Source organism: Tursiops truncatus, chromosome 5 (genome assembly GCF_011762595.2).
Source record: "Tursiops truncatus isolate mTurTru1 chromosome 5, mTurTru1.mat.Y, whole genome shotgun sequence".
Classification (NCBI taxonomy): domain Eukaryota; kingdom Metazoa; phylum Chordata; class Mammalia; order Artiodactyla; family Delphinidae; genus Tursiops; species Tursiops truncatus.
This window is the reverse complement of record NC_047038.1, coordinates 115250229-115270103: the sequence shown is the minus strand read 5'-3', so window position 1 is coordinate 115270103 and position 19875 is coordinate 115250229. Positions and strand designations below refer to the sequence as shown.

At 35.9% G+C, this 19875-nt stretch overlaps 1 protein-coding gene across 9 annotated transcripts in view; it reads right to left on the bottom strand.

Moving 5' to 3' along the window:
- Window positions 1-19875, bottom strand: part of INPP4B (inositol polyphosphate-4-phosphatase type II B) — a 717274-nt gene that overhangs the window by 346646 nt on the left and 350753 nt on the right. For all 9 annotated transcript variants that reach the window (XM_073805532.1, XM_073805533.1, XM_033857340.2 and 6 more), the window contains 2 exons: window positions 11918-12129; window positions 9644-9688 (listed from right to left, as the gene is read on the bottom strand). In XM_073805532.1, the coding sequence (XP_073661633.1) occupies window positions 9644-9688; window positions 11918-12008 (136 nt within the window). In that variant the 5' untranslated portion in view covers window positions 12009-12129. The remainder of the gene's footprint in view (window positions 1-9643; window positions 9689-11917; window positions 12130-19875) is intronic.

Genomic DNA, 19875 nt, shown 5'->3' with positions numbered 1-19875 from the left:
GAAAGTTGATCATTGGGAATCTTAGATTTTTTCATCTTTCCATTGAAGATAATATGGGTGAGTTTGTTCTGTACTCAGATTCCTGGGTTCAAATCTTAGGTTCATAACTTTACTTGTTTATGTCTAAGTACCCTTTCCTATAAGACAAAGATGATAATAGAGAATTTATCTCATAATGAAATTCTGAGAATTAAAGTAATTAGTTTATGTAAATTATTTAGAACCACGTCTGGTGAAAAAACAAGCACTCAGTAAATGTTAGCTCCTTTAATATTATCCTGTAGAATTGTGGTAAGGAAAACATGGCATCCTGTTTGTAAAGAGATAAGCACATAGTAGATGCTCAAAAAATGGTAGCTATTACTGTGATTTCCCAGTACTTTACACTGTAAGAATAAAGAAAATGGCAATCAACGTATAATGAGCAAAAACATAGAGCAAGCACATTCTTAGCAGTTGTTTCTCTTGTTGCTTGAAAATCATCTTGCAGCTTATATGATGAAGTATTTCATACAGTACTTTTATCAATAGGTTAAATACAAAAATATACCGCTGTGCTCAGTATTCCCTTAAGTTTGCCTATGATACCACGTAGAGGGTAAAAATACTAAAGAAGATATAATAAAATCTTCCATTCTCCCATTGGAGCTTTAAAAAAGTCAGAGCTTTATGATCACTTATGAAAACAGATCAGCAGGAGAGTAGAAGTGTGAACACAGGAGAAAACTGGCAAGTTTAGCCTCCTCAGATTTTGTTTTCTTTTCCAGAAACATATAAAACAATGGCTGACTTATAGCAATTCATAAAGTATGAATGGATGTGACAGGCAGGTTAATGAAGGCCTTAGCAATCTATAAAAGCAGTGTCTATAAAGAGATGAGACAGTTTTTGTGCAGCTTGTCCGTTTGGGCGTATTTTATACACATTTTCAAATTCTAAACAGAAAACTGATCACATGATTTACATGACTTTTTTTTTCCTAGCTGGGTTACTAGAATATTGTGGCTGTATATATAAAATCTAAAATCAGTACACAAAGTCACATATATGCTCCAACAGAACAAAGAACAAAGCATTTAGAATCAGCATTCTTCTTGTGCTTACTGAAAGTCACTCTAATATTTGAAGTAACCTACCCAAGGACGTCTTGCCATTATACCATAACGTAATGTTGCGATAGAACTGAATTTTAATCACTGAATTCTAGGCTGGTACACATCATTTACCTGGTACAGGTATATAGTGGGTTGCATGCCCACAGACTTTTTAAAGTCTCTATTTCCATAGAGAAAACAGTTTCTACAAGGGTGTACTTCAATTTGTTTATTTAGTCACATTACGTATGGCAGAACTGACATGGCTTACAGAGTGAATGTGAAGTAATTTCCTATAAAGCACTTGGAATTACTGATTTTTCAGTATATACCACGATTCCAAAGGACCAGGAAGTAGATGAATCAAGACTCCTATTGAAGAGTTTTTATTTTCTCTTCTAGGAAGACAAGATGGCTGGCTTTTTATACGTAACTTGGTGTAATAAAAATAAGTATTTATTGCACGCCTTTCTGTGTCTGTGTTTTCTGAATTTGGAGTATTTATCTTGTTCCAAGCACCAAGCATCTGCTTCTGCTGCTCTCCTGGTCTAAAATGTGATTCCTCCTTTCCTCTACCTGTTCTAATGTTGCTTTCCTCCTTCAAAAACTCGCTTTAGTTAGTCTTCCTTGGAAAGCCTTTCCTGACCACTCCTCCTCATACTAGTTTGATCCTTTACACCATCTCTCATATTCTTAGAGACCCTGAAAAATAGCTTAGCGTTTAAGGATCTTTTTAACCACTTCAGGAGTCTTAGTTTGATCTCTCTACTTATACTATGAGTTAACTGAAGGCAAAGAGCAAAATTTTACTCCTTCAAATATGCCCCCTTTCTTGTTCAGCTTTTCTAGGTATTTATTTAAACAAACAGACACCACTTGATCATGACATTTATATGGGCACATTGCAGAGATTTTAAAAGATATAACAAAATATAACAAAAGAAATAAAAACTGTACCAAGTTGTGAGAACCATGGTTAAAGACACTCATGCCTAGTCTTCCAATCTTGTTCTTTTGTACACAAACACTGTTAACACAGTTAAGTAAGGGTTATGCTGTACAAGCAGTTTGTTATCCTGCTTTGACAACTCTTATATTCCCCTGTTTGATGAAATATCCTTTTGAAAGATGATTTTTTAATGACGGAATAGTTTTCCATCTTAAGAATCTATGTTTCACTATAAAAATTAAACAACATGTGCTGATTGACTCTGAGCTGGGGATGAAATACAGTGGCTTAAACTTCCCCTTTATCTATCCTGACTTTGAAGCATTAGGAAAAGAAAGTCAAGAAATGAGATGGGAAAACAGAAATCAAGAGAGATAACTCTCTGAAAATGTATGACCACTTTACAGAGATAACTGCGATATATTTCTGCATTGCTTATTATTGATTGTTATCTGATATAATTTTCACGATATTACTAAGAAAATTATAGCAGTTAATATAGATTTATTGATTTTAGAGAAAACTGAAAGAAAAAGTAAGGATCTGTTAAATAATTTGAACCTCAGATTAGTCTTATTTTATGTACTAATAAAATCTATAGGGGAGGAATTGATCCATTTTCAATTCCAGGGGAAAAAGTCTCAGGAAAAATTCATTGCATAAATTTATGTACTGATTCTTAAAAGATAAATCAGCTTCACACAAGGGAAAGGATCTAACAATCAGTTGGCTTTGAATCTCATCTCTCTCTATCCTTTACTCACTAGAGTCTTGGCATCACCCACACACCAGGGCTGATCCTATTGTTCAGAGGTGAGGTACAGGTGAGGGAGACTAGAAGAGGCCATGGGAGTAGGGATCTCACTGGCTCAGCCCATCTTCTATCTTACTACTGTCCTAATCTGACCTTGGCATTCCAGTAGCCCAGCAAATGGTCCTTCACTATTTGCCATTTCCCCTTTTACTACGAGCCCAGATCAGCTCATAGCTTGGTTTCATGCCTGGTCAAACCAGCAACCTGATTGACTATCCTTGAACCCTAGTATTTCCATTCTTAAAACCCTATTACCTACTGTGCAAGTATCTACTATAGCCTGCCCCCTCCTGCTGGGAAAGTCAACTGTTTTTTTTTAAAAAACCTGTTTTTTAAATTGAAGTATAGTTAATTTACGATGTTGTGTTAGTTTCAGATGTACAGCAAAGTGATTCAGTTCTATATATCTATAACTATATCCATTCTTTTTCGGATTCTTTTCCATTATGGGTTATTATAAGATATTGAATATAGTTTCCCATGCTATACAGTAGGTCCTTATTGTTTATTTATTTTATTTATATTAGTATGTATATGTTAATCCCAAATTCTGAATTTATCTCCCCTGCTTTGGTAACCGTAAGTTTTTCGATGTCTGTGAGTCTATTTCTGCTTTGTAAATAAGTTCATTTGTATCATTTTTTAAGATTTCACATGTAAGTGATACATGATCTTTGTCTCTGTCTGACTTACTTCACTTAATATGAATCTCTAGGTACATCCAAGTTGCTGCAAATGGCATTATTTCATTCTTTTTTATGGCTGAGTATATTCCATTGTATACATATATACCACATCTTTTTTATCCATTCGTCTGTCAATGGGCATTTAGGTTGCTTCCATGTCTTGACTATTGTAAGTAGTGCTGCAATGAATATTGGGGTCCATGTGTCTTTCTGAATTAGAGTTTTCTCCAGATATATGCCCAGGAGTGGGATTGCAGGATCATATGGCAACTCTACTTTTAGTTTTTAAAGGAAACTCCATCCTGTTCTCCATAGTGATTGCACCAGTTTACATTCCCAGCAACAGTGTAGGATGGTTCCCTTTCCTCCACACCCTCGCCAGCATTTATTATTTGTAGACTTTTTGATAATGGCCATTCTGACTGGTGTGAGGTGATACCTCATGGTAGTTTTGATTTGCATTTGTCTAATAATTAGCAATATTGAGCATCTTTTCATGTGCCTATTGGCCATCTGTATGTCTTCTTTGAAGAAATGTCTCCTAGGTCTTCTGCCCATTTTTTGATTGGGTTGTTTGTTTTTTGGGTGTTTTTTTTGATATTAAGTTGAATGAGCTATTTGTATATTTAGGTCTTCTGCCCATTTTTTGATTGGGTTGTTTGTTTTTTGGGTGTTTTTTTTGATATTAAGTTGAATGAGCTATTTGTATATTTTGGAAGTTAATCCCTTGTCAGTCGCATCATTTGCAAATATTTTCTCCCATTCTGTAGGTTGTCTTCTTGTTCACCTGGATCTTACATTTAGTATGGATACTTTCCAAATCAGCATCTGCAACATGCATAAGTCCCTTTGGACACAAAGAGGCCTTCCTTGACCCTCTATATTCAAAATAGTCCCTCTGAAATGTAAACTTTTTTTGATAGTTGATTATATTAAGGAATTTTTATCAATATTTTTAGGACTAATAAAGGTATTGTGGTTATGTTTTGGAAAAAAACTGAACAAAAACAAAAACAGTCCTTCTGTTCCCCAAGTCAACTACCTCTCCCCCAGGCACATTCTAGATAGTCACCCTGTTTCTGTCTACATAGAACTTAACACTACCTGAAATTATTTATAAGTTTTCTATGCTCCTAATACACTTTAGATGAGTGCATTACTTGCACTTGTTAAGGATTTCACGCCAGCCTCCACGTCCCCACATTCCTATCATAATCGACACCGAGGCTGTTGACACGTATAAAATGTGCGTTTTGATGTACTCTGTGTCTGGCTTCCAGTAGGTATCAGTCATCGACGTGTAAGTTATTTAAAGAATGTGACTTCACAGTGTCAAATAAAAAACACAAGAACCACATGTACACACACATGCCATTCCCTCCTGTGCACTAACACGCATTAGTGACTATTGCCTTGGATTTATGGTATGTGTGGTGTCCATATAAAAATACAAAAATATATTCTTCTAAGTATTCTATTGACTTTGGAGATAGTAAATGGAGGCATGACAATAAACATTGTAAGCATAATCAGGAGAATAAACTTAAGAAATAGTTCGTAGGAATTTCTTTTCTTTCATATCTTTGTCAAATGACTCACCTCTATACATTTTCCACAGTGGTTTCAAGAAAGAAATGTTACCAGATTGTAAGAAATGATCCCTCTTCTTAAATGCCAGCTTTGTTGAAATGAAAACAATTTTATGAGACTGTAAACAAAATCTGTGTTCTTTTGGGTTTTTAATTATTTTTCTCTTTGTGAAAATAAGAAGAGTATCAATGTACTCAAGTGAAAATGAAAGACATGTGGAAGCAGAGTTGTACGTGTAAGAGTGAATTATATAATTTAAATGCAGTCAACCACTAGAAATACGGCTGACAATGGGCATGAGATACTCATTTTATCAGTACATGCTTCTCTTGTACTATTTTTAGCTGATTATTATCTACTTTATTTATATACAGCTCGCTCAATTGACTAAGCATTTCCTAACTCGTTTACTTAGATAAAGATGTAGCAGAGGAAAAAAAAAAAAAAAAAAAAGATGTAGCAGAGGAAATTCAGCAAGATATAATGATTTTACAGTGGCATATAGACAAGGCAGAGACAAATTCTGGATGGAATATAACTCATACAAAGCAATATGACACCTACAAAATTAGTGTGGCTGTTTTCCCAATTTAAAAAGCAAGGTTATTGAAACTCTCAATTTGTTTGAATACCTTGGTACAGAACTGATAATCAAATATTAAAAAAAAAATCAGTTGGATGGAGAAACAACAAGGTCCTACTGTATAGCACAGAGAACTATATTCAATATCCTGAGATAAACCATAATGGAAAAGAATATATAAAATATGTATATACATGTATAACTGAATCACTTTGCCATACAACAGAAATTAACACAACATTGTAAATCAACTATACTTCAATTTAAAAAATTCCCCCCCTGAAAAGAATTTAGTTGGAAAATTAGGTGGAAAAAAGTCTCTTACCTTGTTTGTGCCATTTTTTCCTAGATTTTTTTTTTTTTTGTATTAAGATGCTTTGCTTTCTTTCTGATTAAATAAACATGCACATTCTTAAACGATGACAAAAATATTTAAGAAACTATTATTCTCTCATTTTTAATTATGAAGTGAAGTCAGCTATATAATAGGTGAAATCTTGAATAATTTGTGAGAGTAAAAAAACTCAAAGGAAAAAAGAGACAAAAATATATTGTAAAACCTACACGGGTTTAGCTGTGATCTCCTTGAAAGAGTAGTTTTTTCAAAAATTCTTCAAGAGATGGTACAGTTAAGGATCTTAAAGTGCTAAGAAACATAACAAACAGTTTGGAAACTACATCTTCCAGGATCAAGAACACAGTTCCCTGAAGATTCTAAATAACTTTCTTTTGTTTACTCGTCAGGCATTTCCTGCCATATGATAAAATAAAATTACCTGTTGTTAAGGATTCTACTGGGGCTTCCCTGGTGGCACAGTGGTTGAGAGTCCGCCTGCCGATGCTAGGGGATAGGGGTTCGTGCCCGGTCCGGGAAGATCCCATGTGCCGCGGAGCGGCTGGGCCCGTGAGCCATGGCTGTTGAGCCTGCGCGTCCGGAGCCTGTGCTCCGCAATGGGAGAGGCCACAAAAGTGAGAAGCCCGTGTACCACGAAAAAAAAAAAAAAAAGAATTCTACTGTATTTTTTGAATAGATATGAAAAAAGAAAATTAAGGTTTGTTTTTTTAAATGGGAGGAATATTATTATGAATAAATTCTCAGAGCTGCTCATCTCTGAGATTACGATTCAAAGCCGGAAATGTAAGTGACGACAGCATTGTTCCCAAATTTGACTGTGCTTTCAAAAGAGTTAGTATAGTTAGGTCTTTGAACAAGATAAATAACTTTAATTGAAATAAAAGACAGGGGGAGGGGGAAGGGTAAACTGGGACGAAGTGAGAGAGTGGCATGGACATATATACACTACCCAATGTAAAATAGATAGCAAGTGGGAAGCAGCTGCATAGCACAGGGAGATCAGCTTGGTGCTTTGGGACCACCAAGAGGGGTGAGATAGGGAGGGTGGGAGGGAGATGCAAGAGGGAGGGGATATGGGGATATATGTATACATACAGCTGATTCACTTTGTTATAAAGCAGAAACTAACACACCATTGTAAAGCAATTATACTCCAATAAAGATGTTAAAAAAAAAAGAAATAATATACATAAGTATAAAAAAAAAGAAAAAGTATATATTAATTGTTTGGTGAGAGTTATGGGGTCTTCAAGGGTCCCCAAAGGGCAATTTAACTGGGAAAAAAAAGAAAGAAACAGAAGACAGGTATTTGGCCCAGGCATTCTGTCTCCATGTTTGACTAACAGCCTCCACTCCAATTGCTTCTGCCTAGTTCAGATTTCCCCTGTTCTCAGGATGCAAGTAAGAAAGCTTTCTCTGTGTTTTAAAATACACCAAATTAGTCTAACAAATCTTCATTTTTCAGAAGTCCTGCTAAAAAGGTAAAAAATGAATTTCTTCTCTTAAAAATAAAAGATGAGTAAATAAAGGCTCAAGTAGCAAGAGTCAAGTTGTCAGTGAGTCAAGAGGTGCCTAGGTCTTCTTTGCTACTTGGCTCCCTTTCTGAAACATGAATTCTTTCTATATCCGACAACATCTGAGAACTCTCTAGAAAAATGAATAAATAAAGTATAGCTTTATCAGTGGTTGTCAGGGATTACAGGAGAGAGGGGGATGAACAGTTAGAAGTCAGTGAACTTTTAGGACAGTGAAGATAATAAGTGTGATACTATAATGATGAATACATGTCTATACATTGTCCAAATCCGTAGAATGTATCACACCAAGAATGAATCCTAATGTAAACTACAGACTTTGGGTAATAATAATCTGTCACTGTAAGTTCATCAACTGTAACAACTGTACCACTCTGGCAGGGGATGTACTTTCTGTTCACATTTGATGTGAGCTTAAAACTGCTCGAAAAATAAAATCTATTAGAAAGAGAAAGAAAACAAAACCAAAAAATTATGATTATTTCTTTTCAATAAGTTATGGTTGAAAATGTAATATTTTGAGCAAAGGGTGTAAACTTGAAACCTATTTCATTATATAATGAAAAAGTATATTCCTAAAATAACTGGGACTTCAAACAACTAAAAACTACTGCAGATAGTGGATGTATATATTTCAATTTTCCCATAACTTTATAAAATATGTATATCAATATTTAAAGATTTGGATACCAAAATGTATCTGTATATGGAAATGAATACATGCATTTACAATTCTATAAAACTTCATACAAATAAAATGTAAAGATACTGGGGACCTTTCAAAATATTTCAGAACAGTGAGAGAGAGGGAAAAAAAACCCTCTCTGAATAGTTCATAGGAACCATATTTTTACCCCCTTTAAATACCATTTTGCAGCTAATTCCCTAATAGCACTTTGTAGTCATAGCTGATTCAAACACAAAGCAGCTTCCACTCACTAGCTAAGTAGTGGACCAGCCTCAGGGTACACATTTTTTTTTTAAACCAGTGATGTTTAAGCAAAAAAAAAATTGTATTGAAGTATAGTTGGTTTACAATATTGTAGGGGTGCCCATTTTTAATAATTCACCCTTGACAAAGTTACAAATTTCTACATGTGCCAGATCTTTAGAGTTGCTTAAGCAAGTTAAAGCTTTGAACTAAAATTAAACTCTCAAAGTCAAGGATCTGTCCACAACATCAAGATGGAAGAGTAAGGGGATTGGGACTTCCCTGGTGGCACAGTGGTTAAGAATCCGCTTGCCAATGCAGGGAACACAGGCTCGAGCCCTGGTCCAGGAAGATCCCACACGCTGCGGAGCAACTAAGCCCATGCGCCACAACTCCTGAGCCTGCGTTCTACAGCCCACGAGCCACAACTACTGAAGCCCACACACCGCAACTACTGAAGCCCATATGCCTAGATCCCGTGCTCTGCAACAAGAGAAGCCACTGCAATGAGAAGCCCACACACTGCAACGAAGAGTAGCCCCCACTCGCCGCAACTAGAGAAAGCCCGGGCCCAGCAACAAAGACCCAACGCAGCCAAAAATTAATTAATTAATTAATTAATTTTTAAAAAGAGTAAGGGGATATTTTTGAGTGAGTGAGACCGAAAGGGGGCATGAACCTTGTAAAAGGTATAAAGGAGGATAAAGGAAAGCTCTACATGAGCCCAGTCTCCAGCCCAAGGAGTAGATAATTAGACACACGGATTTTGAGAAATGTTGACTAGCAACAAAATCGGGTCACTGTATTAGAATGAGTGCTGGGCACCAGATTTGTGGAGAGCAGACCTGACTGAGAGGCACAAACCCATCACCACTGAGCCCTCAATCCTTGGGTCATGAGCTGACCTGCTCCACAGCTCGGAGTCTTTACTAATAAATTGGGGAAAATAACACTTACCTTATAGAATGAAATTTTTTCACAGAACGATATTCATGAAAATTTATAAAATATATAATGATATAAGTAACGTATCTAAAGTTGTAAATTATAGGTACAAATGGCTTATTACATTAATAGCTATAAATAAATAAGATGGAATTTCTTACCAAGGATGAATTCCAGCTGAGGTTCATTTGGAGTCTTCTGAATACCTATGAATAATAGGAACAAATTCAGACTGAAGATATTTAACTCATTATGAAAATTATGTCAACATATATTACTTTCAGCCTGCCCAGTATGTATAAATGCATTACTTGGCAGAACAAATAAACTCAGTTAATCGTCCAGACATGTATATAAGGAGTCGGTTGTCAGGGCAGGACATAATATTTGTAGCAGAACTAGATATGACTACAGATTTGATTGACCTATTTAGCACCATGGCCATAAAAAACGCAAAAACATTGCTTTTGTAAGCCGCATGACAAATATAAAACATATTTTCAACCGTTTCTGTTTCTTTTGGATACATGTAGACAGAGATGGGACCTTCACAAAGGATGACCTCACCAAAGTCCTCTCTAACATAGATTTCTCTTTCACACCACTCCAACCTGGTGTTAATAGTAAATTATTAATTAAAGAGCTACCTCTGGTTAGGTTACTCAGGACTTGATGATGGTGGTTATTCAGCTAACTTACTGTTAGCTCAAATCAGCATTCTGTTAATGTTTCTATTCCTTTTTTTGGCAATTAAAAGAAATCTATTAACATGGCTAAATGATTGAAGGTGAAGTGGGAGGGAAAGTGAGTCTGAGAAAAAGGTAAGGAAATGGGAATGTCTAATGGTTAGAAGGTAGAAAGGTAAGGCTGGGGCAAGTGATAATGTCATAGGTGGACTCTCTAAGACCACACATGGTACGGGGCTTCCTAAACAAGAGGGGCTGAAGACAGAGATGTCATTTGTAACCACTCATGGTGACCGAGAAATGTAAGAATATTGTAAAAATCTTTTCCTCATTTATTTTTACTGGTGCACCCATCAGAGACAATTTAAATTTATTAGCATTCGGTCATGAATATACTGTGTTAACTACAGATTGGCACTTGCCATCTGCCTCTACAAGGATGAAATCATGTGCTGCAGCTGCTGACCTTCAAAGGAGTTCAGGGTGGAGAGCAGAAATGAGGCACGCTGTGCTCTGGGAAAAACTGGCAGAACCGGTCTTCAGATGGTTAGATATTTTCAGATGACCATTTTATGAGCCCGATTCTTGCATCTCCTCATATCTAGAAAACCACTAAAACCCTTCAAGGTGACGTCTGCTCCTGGTGACTAGCAGAAACCTTCTGCAAAAAATATGTGCTTGATTGCATGGACTCCATCTTCACCAAAATCACATATGTACTGACCTTCCCTCCTGCCTCTTTGGAGCTGTTTCTCAGAGCTGTCTGAAATGCTGTCTCCCAGGCTATAGTCCTCATTTTGCCCCAAATAAAACTTAACTAACAGCTCTCAAATTGTGCAATTTGGTTTTTAGTCGACAACTGTTAGAACCACCTCTTTATATAAAAATCATCCATTTTTTATTTACAGAGTTCACATTTTTTTTGCAGAGTAACCATTTATTTTTATTTCCTGCTGACATTTAACATTGCTATGGTTAACAATTTTAGACTTTCCAAGAGGGGTTAAAGTGACAATCATTAGGTAGGTCTTTGTTAATTTCAAATACTGTGGGTTTTTTTAAAGGTTATTAACAATCTGCTGTAAGCTCTGACGATCAAATTTCTCAGAAAAACGCATCCAACCAATACCATTTTCTAAAGATTATTTTTATAATATAAATAAAATGAGAAGCTAGGCATATGTTTGCCAGGGTTAAATAACTGGGCAACAAGAATCTTCTGAAAAGAAAAAGACACAATTTATGCTAAACAATCAAACCCAAACTCTAAGACGTTAAGCATGAGAGAAAACGTACAATTCTTCCAATGACTTTAATTACTCGAGTAGCACAAAGACCAGTGTTAATGTTCAACTGCAAATCTTGGCCAAATAGCCAAGCTTGCCCTATTTATGTGACTTAGTGTTCTCAGGCATGGCAGCGACAGGCTAAGCATCTAGTGTAACTATTGTGCCCTAATGCTTTCAACTGAAATGTCTTTGGTTTTAAAGAGAAAATTTCTATGTTCCAAAAAATAATTCCACATGAGATTATAAAACTGTTCAATAGAACGTGTACTTAAAAAGTATTTATTAATGTCTTAATACACATTCAAGAATGATGATTCTATTTGCTATTGAACCACTTCATAGATGATCATCTACCTCACCCAAGACAGAAGATGAGAGGCATATCATAGATTCAGAACACTGGAACAAACAGTGCAAAGGAACAAAGTTAGTTAATTTGGGGGGGTGCATGCATACTCACTTGTGAACTGAAATTCCCCAGTATCATTTGCCTGGGGTGTGGGCAGAAAGTTCTGGCCTTCTTCTGATGCTCCTTCCTCTTTGATTTCCATGATCAACCTTCACAGTTCTTTAAATCTTCCAAATATTTGTGCCAAAATGTCACTGCCAATGATACCTGGTTTAATACAGATGTATCTTCACACTAAAGTCCTGATATCCCACTCTGAAATTCTGCATTTAGGAAACAGCAACAGCAAAAATCTCAGTTACTTCAGAGTTCAGGATAAAGCTAAGAATTAAAGGTAGGTACAGCCTACAGCTACCTTCCTATGAACTTCTTTCCTGCCTATCCCACTTTTACTTTCAGAAACAATCCACCCAGTTAATGCACCATAAACTCTGGGTTAAATGGGTAATCTCTATGCAATTACTTTATAGTCATATGAGGGACTTCTAAATTCTGAAAGGTATATTATTTCTCTTCTAGTTCATTTTGTAAAATAGCAGATCACTATATGTACCTAATTTAGCAGCAAGAGCAGATAGCATCTTGTCCAGGCATTAGCACGTTTTGCTAAGGCGGATCTTGCTATCATTCCTTCCATTAGAACTGCCCTCTACGCTCATCTCTCCATCCACCCTTGTTAGAACATTGTTCATGAGCACATAAAGATAATTTGGCAGGACGCTCTTCTTCCAAGGTGAGCCAACAGGTTGTTCAGGGGAGCTTCCAACCTCATCATTATCCATAAAGTCTCTTGCTGCTCTGTCTGACAAAGGTTTAATTGTTTAATGATTGGGGTATATGGGGAAAAGAATGAATAATAATTCTAAAAAGCTAAAGCTCCAAGGGAAATGAAAATAATGGCAAAATGATGAAAATTAGCATGGGGAAAGAAGCCTCCAAGAATTTAATACCTATGTTGCACAGACAGCCTCAAACAGTATCAGATTCATTTTGATATTTAGCATGTTATACATGACCAAGAACGATTAGGAAAAAAATCAATGTTGTTTTAAATCAAGTTACCAGCTGAATTAAAATGTATAAAAATCTTTAAACGTCTGCCCAATGCTGTTTAATGAGATAGCAGCAGTAGAGTTTGGTTTGGAATACTGATTTGGTTTCCAGCTCCACAAGTCCACAAACTCACTCTTTGTTGTTCTTAACAAAAGCAGCTTCATTTATAATTCAGCTCTAGTTTTTAAATATCATCTGGCAAAAATTAAATCCACAAAGCATCTTGAATCTTTAGAAATGATTACAATAAGGTTGCAGATAAATACACATTGGCTTCTAAGGATACAACTAGGAATACTTGCTGGGGTAAAGGGCCATAGCACTATCAATAAGACCAAAACCATCAATTTGATAATTATATATTATTTATCTTTTTATTGAGTTATAGTTCATGTACATTATTATATAAGTTACAGGTGTACAATATTGTGATTCACAATTTTTAAAGTATATAGTGCATTTATAGTTACTATAAAATATTGGCTACGTTCCCTATGGGGTACAATATATCCTTGTAGCTTATTTTATACATAATAATTTGTATCTCTTAATCCTCTACCACTATATTGGAAATAAAAACAAAAATAAACAAATGGGACCTAGTTAAACATAAAAGCTTTTGCACAGCAAAGGAAACCATTGACAAAATGAAAAGACAACATACTGAGTGGGAGAAAAATATTTGCAAATGATATGACCGATAAGGGGTTAATATCCAAAATATATAAACAGCTCATAGAATTCAACATCAAAAAACAAACAACCCAGACACAGACTGGCTGAATGGATACAAAAACAAGACCCATATATATGCTGTCTACAAGAGACCCACTTCAGACCTAGGGACACATACAGACTGAAAGTTGAGGGGATGGAAAAAGATATTCCATGCAAATGGAAAACAAAACAAAGCTGGAGTAGCAATTCTCATATCAGACAAAATAGTCTTCAAAGTAAAGACTATTACAAGAGACAAAAAGGATACTACATAATGCTCAAGGAATCCATCCAAGAAGAAGATATAACAATTGTAAATATTTATGCATCCAACAAAGGAGCACCTCAATACATAAGGCAAATGCTAACAGCCATAAAAGGGGAAATTGACAGTAATACAATCATAGTAGGGGACTTTAACACCACACTTTCACTTTCACCAATGGACAGATCATCCAAAATGAAAATAAATAAGGAAACACAAGCCTTAAATGATGCATTAAAAAAGAAGGACTTAATTGATATTTACAGGACATTCCATCCAAAAACAACAGAATACACATTCTTCTCAAGTGCCCATGGAACATTCTCCAGGATAGATCATATCTCGGGACACAAATCAAGCCTTGGTAAATTTAAGAAAATTGAAAACGTTTCAAGTATCTTTTCTGACCACAACGCTTTGAGACTAGATATCAATTACAGGAAAAACTCTCTAAGAAATACAAACACATGGAGGCTAAACAACACACTACTTAATAACCAAGAGATGACTGAAGAAATCAAAGAGGAAATCAAAAAATACCTAGAAACAAATGACAATGAAAACACAATGGCCCAAAACCTATGGGATGCAGCAAAAGCAGTTCTAAGAGGGAAGTTTATAGCAATACAATCCTACCTTAAGAAACAAGAAACATCTCAAACAAACAACCTAACCTTACACCTAAAGCAATTAGAAAAAGAAGAACAAAAAAACCCAAAGTTAGCAGAAGGAAAGAAATCATAAAGATCAGATCAGAAATAAAAGAAAAAGAAATGAAGGAAACAATAGCAAAGATCAATAAAACTAAAAGCTGGTTCTTTGAGAAGATAAACAAAATTGATAAACCATTGCCAGACTCATCAAGAAAAAAAGAGAGAAGACTCAAATCAACAGAATTAGAAATGAAAAAGGAGAAGTAACAACTGACACTGCAGAAATACAAAGGATCATGAGAGATTACTACAAGCAGCTATATGCCAATGAAATGGACAACCTGGAAGAAATGGACACATTCTTAGAAAAACACAACCTTCTGGAACTGAAACAGGAAGAAGTAGAAAATACAAACAGACAAATCACAAGCACTGAAATTGAGACTATGATTAAAAATCTTCCAACAAGCAAAAGCCCAGGACCAGATGGCTTCACAGGTGAATTCTATCAAACATTAGAGAAGAGCTAATACCTATGCTTCTCAAACTCCTCCAAAATATAGCAGAGGGAGGAACACTCCCAAATTCATTCTACAAGGCCAACTTCACCCCGATACCAAAACCAGACAAAGATGTCACCAGGAAATAAACATACAGGTCAATGTCCCTGATAAACATAGATGCAAAAATCCTCAACAAAATACTAGCAAGCAGAATCCAACAGCGAATTAAAAGGATCATACACCATGATCAAGTGGGGTTTATCCCAGTAAGGCAATATATGCAAATCAATCAATGTGATACACCATATTAAAAAACTGAAGAATAAAAACCATAAGATCATCTCATAGATTTAGAAAAAGCTTTTGACAGAATTCAACAACAATGTATGATAAAAAGCATCCAGAAAGTAGGCATAGAGGGAACTTATCTCAACATAATAAAGGCCATATATAACAATCCCACAGTCAACATCATTCTCAGTGGTGAAAAACTGAAACCATTTCCACTAAGATCAGGAAAAAGACAAGGTTGTCCCCTCTCACCACTATTATTCAACATAGTTTTGGAAGTTTTAGCCACAGCCATCAGAGAAGAAAAAGAAATAAAAAGAATCGAAATTGGAAAAGAGGAAGTAAAGCTGTCACTGTTTGTAGATGACATGATACTATATATAGAGAACCCTAAAGATGCTACCAGAAAACTACTAGAGCTAATCAATGAACTTGGTAAAGTAGCAGGATACAAAATTAATACCCAGAAATCTCTTGCATTCCTACACACTAACGATGAAAAATCTGAAAGAGAAATTAAGGAAACACTCCCACTTACCACTGCAACAAAAAGAATAAAATATCTAGGAATAAAACTACCTAAGGAGACAAAAAACCTGTATGCAGGAAACTATAAGACACTGATGAAAGAAATTAAAGATAATACAAACAGATGGAGAGATATATCATGTTCTTGGATTAGAAGAATCAACATTGTGAAAATGACTCTACTACCCAAAGCAATCTACAGATTCAATGCAATCCCTATCAAACTACCAATGGCATTTTTCACAGAACTAGAACAAAAAATTTCACAATTTGTATGGAAATACAAAAGACCTTGAATAGCCAAAGCAATCTTGAGAAAGAAAAACAGAGCTGGAGGAATCAGGCTCCTGAACTTCAGACTATACTAAAAAGCTACAGTAATCAAGACAATATGGTACTGGCACAAAAACAGAAATATAGATCAATGGAACAGGATAGGAAGCCCAAAGATAAAACCACGCATATATGGTCTCCTTATCTTTGATAAAGGAGGCAGGAACATACAATGGAGAAAAGACAGCCTCTTCAATAAGTGGTGCTGGGAAAACTGGACAGCTACATGTAAAAGAAAGAAATTAGAACACTCCCTAACACCATACACACAAAAAAAACTCAAAATTGATTAAAGACCTACATGTAAGGCCAGACACTATAAAACTCTTAGAGGAAAACACAGGCAGAACACTCTATGACATAAATCACAGCAAGATCCTTTTTGACCCACCTCCTAGAAAAATGGATATAAAAACAAAAATAAACAAATGGGACCTAAGGAAACTTAAAAGCTTTTGCACAGCAAAGGAAACCATAAACAACACCAAAAGACAACCCTCAGAATGTGAGAAAATATTTGCAAATAAAGCAACTGACAAAGGATTGATCTCCAAAATTTACAAGCAGCTCATGCAGCTCAATAACGAAAAAACAAAAAACCCAATCCAAAAATGGGCAGAAGGCTTAAATAGACATTTCTCAAATGAAGATATACGGATTGCCAACAAACACATGAAAGAATGCTCAACATCATTAATCATTAGAGAACTGCAAATCAAAACTACAATGAGGTATCACCTCACACTGGTCAGAATGGCCATCATCAAAAAATCTACAAACAATTAATGCTGGAGAGGGTATGGAAAAAAGGGAACCCTCTTGCACTATTGGTGGGAATGTAAATTGATACAGCCACTATGGAGTACAGTATGGAGGTTCCTTAAAAAACTAAAAATAGAATTACCATACGACCCAGCAATCCCACTACTGGGCATATACCCTGAGAAAACCATAATTCAAAAAGAGTCATGTACCACAATGTTCATTGCAGCTCTATTTACAATACCCAAGACATGGAAGCAACCTAAGTGTTCATCAACAGATGAATGGATAAAGAAGATGTGGCACATATATATGGTGGAATATTACGCGGCAATAAAAAGAAATGAAACTGAGTTATTTGTAGTGAGGTAGACGGACCTACAGTCTGTCATACAGAGTGAAGTAAGTCAGAAACAGAAAAACAAATACCGTATGCTAAAACATATATATGGAATAAAAAAAAAAAGTTCTGAAGAAACTAGGGGCAGGACAGGAATAAAGATGTAGAGAATGGACTTGAGGACATGGGGAGGGGGAAGGGTAAGCTGGGACGAAGTGAGAGAGTGGCATGGACTTATATATACTACCAAATGTAAAATAGCTAGTGAAGATGATTGATGGGACAAGGAAAAATCCAAATGCTTCTATCTGCTGTAATGAAAGGAAGGGGGTAAGCAGAAAATGAGGTATGATCTGAAAAGTAAGTGACAGAAACTTGAGGATAGTCTCCCTAAGAATCTCAGTTGTTTTTTTCTTTTTTCTTTCAAGGGCATATTTGGGAACTATGAATAAGGAAATATTTCTTGACTTCAAAAGCATAGTTCAGACTGTCATACTGACTGAAGTAAGTCAGACAGAGAAAGACCAATATCATATGATATTGCTTATATGTGGAATCTAAAAAAATGGTACAAATGAACTTATTTACAAAACATTAGTAGAGTCACAGACATAGAAAACAAACTTAAAATTACCAGGGTGGGAGGGGGGAGGGATAAATTAGGAGATTGGAATTGACATATACACACTACTGTATATAAAATGTATAATTAATAAGGACCTACTGTATAGCACAGGGAACTCATCTCAGTACTCTGTAATGGCCTACATGGAAAAAAAATCTAAAAAAGAGTAGCTATATGTAAAACTGATTCACTTTGCTGTACAGCAGAAACTAACACAACAATGTAAATCAACTATACTCCAATAGAAAAATTAAAAAATAATAATAAAAATTTTAAAAAACCAAAAGCCTAGTTCATAAAGGAAAATATTAATAAATTTGATTACATTAAAATAAAATATTCTGTAAGCAAAAGATACAATAAAGCATGCAATAACAAATTACATACTGGGAAAATATGTTTGTAACACAGCAGTTTTCAGCTTCTGTTTAGACAAAGATGTAAAGAATATTACTCCTACCGTAAACTCAAGAAAAAGCTGAATAATATATAAAACCGTAACTTTTCCTTAACTAATCAGAGAGCTTAGGTCTCAGAGCAACCAACCAGGCTGAAATCTAAGGAAAGACAAAGGCCTCCACAGAGCAGAGCTTTCAGGCACAGGAGGAAGGGGTGTCAGTCTCCAAAGAAGCTGGTAATAAGAATTCAATTGAAATATTTAATGACTTACTCAAGGTCAGCAGTAGGCCAGCATGAGTGTATAGAGCTTCTGATAGCCACAAATTCAAAGGTAGTTTGTCCCCACTAACAGACTTTCATGGACCTCATCACATACTCATAAGAAAGACTGGGAGCACACTAGGATCTGAAGAAGGCAATCCTCGGTGATACAGGCCTGGGAGAGCAGAGCAGCAGTCACTGCAGAGAAAACATAGCACAACACTTGCATCCTTATCCCTATAGAACAAAAATGGCAGACCCTGTTGCCATCAGCACACAGGTGAAAACTCATTGCAATTAGGGGATGGAACAAGAGAAGGGAAGGAAAGTTTCCTGGGATCAGATCATTAGAGATCTTCTGATCCTCTATTTCTAAGACAGGGACAGGGTCATTGAGAAAGCCCCTTCCCTAAGACCCAAGAACACAGATTTTGCCTAAGATCAACGTTGAAATAGAACAACAGAGAATGTTTCTGCTCCCAAACACCAGGCCAGCAAACACTAAGAAATAAGTTAACAGTAGGTTACCACTGGGGGAGACACAGAAGCATGAATAGTGACCTCTCTGATGTAGAAGTTCCCAGGAAAAGTCTAAACTGGAGGGTGGAGAACAAATTCTCCAGCCACCCAAATCCCACCCTAAACACCAGTGAACACAGAAGTAAATCTGAAGCTACAGGTGCATTGAGCGTGGGCATAGCAACAACAAAACCCTAACCCAGCTCAGTTACTGACTAGATTGATTCAACTCCCCCAACACACAAAGGCTTAACAGAGAAAGAGAAAAGCTCACTTCCAGGCCTAAGTACTAATTCTTTCATGCCTACTGTCCTACACACAACACAAAATAGACGAAGACGAAGAAGAAGATGAATAAGAACAAAAACACACTCAAGAGAAAAAGCAAATACACAATCAAGAGATCCAGACTCAGAAATTTTTAGCAAAGACAGAAACTAGTGGAAAAAGTCAAATGGATATGCTAGGAATGTAAAACACCAGCATCAAAGATGAAGAATGCCTCTGATGGGCTCATCAGTAGATGTGACACCATCATGGAAATAAACTGTGAACTTGAAGACAGGCCAATAGAAATAACCCAAACAGAAATACAGAGGAAAAAAGTGAAAATGCATGAGAGCATTCAAAAACTGTGAGACAGTACCAACCAAAATGCATTATCCAAATCTCAGAAAAAAGAAAAAGACAGAATAGATAGTTGAAAAGACAATGGCCTAGGATTTTCCAAAAATATTTAAAACCATCAAAACACCAATTT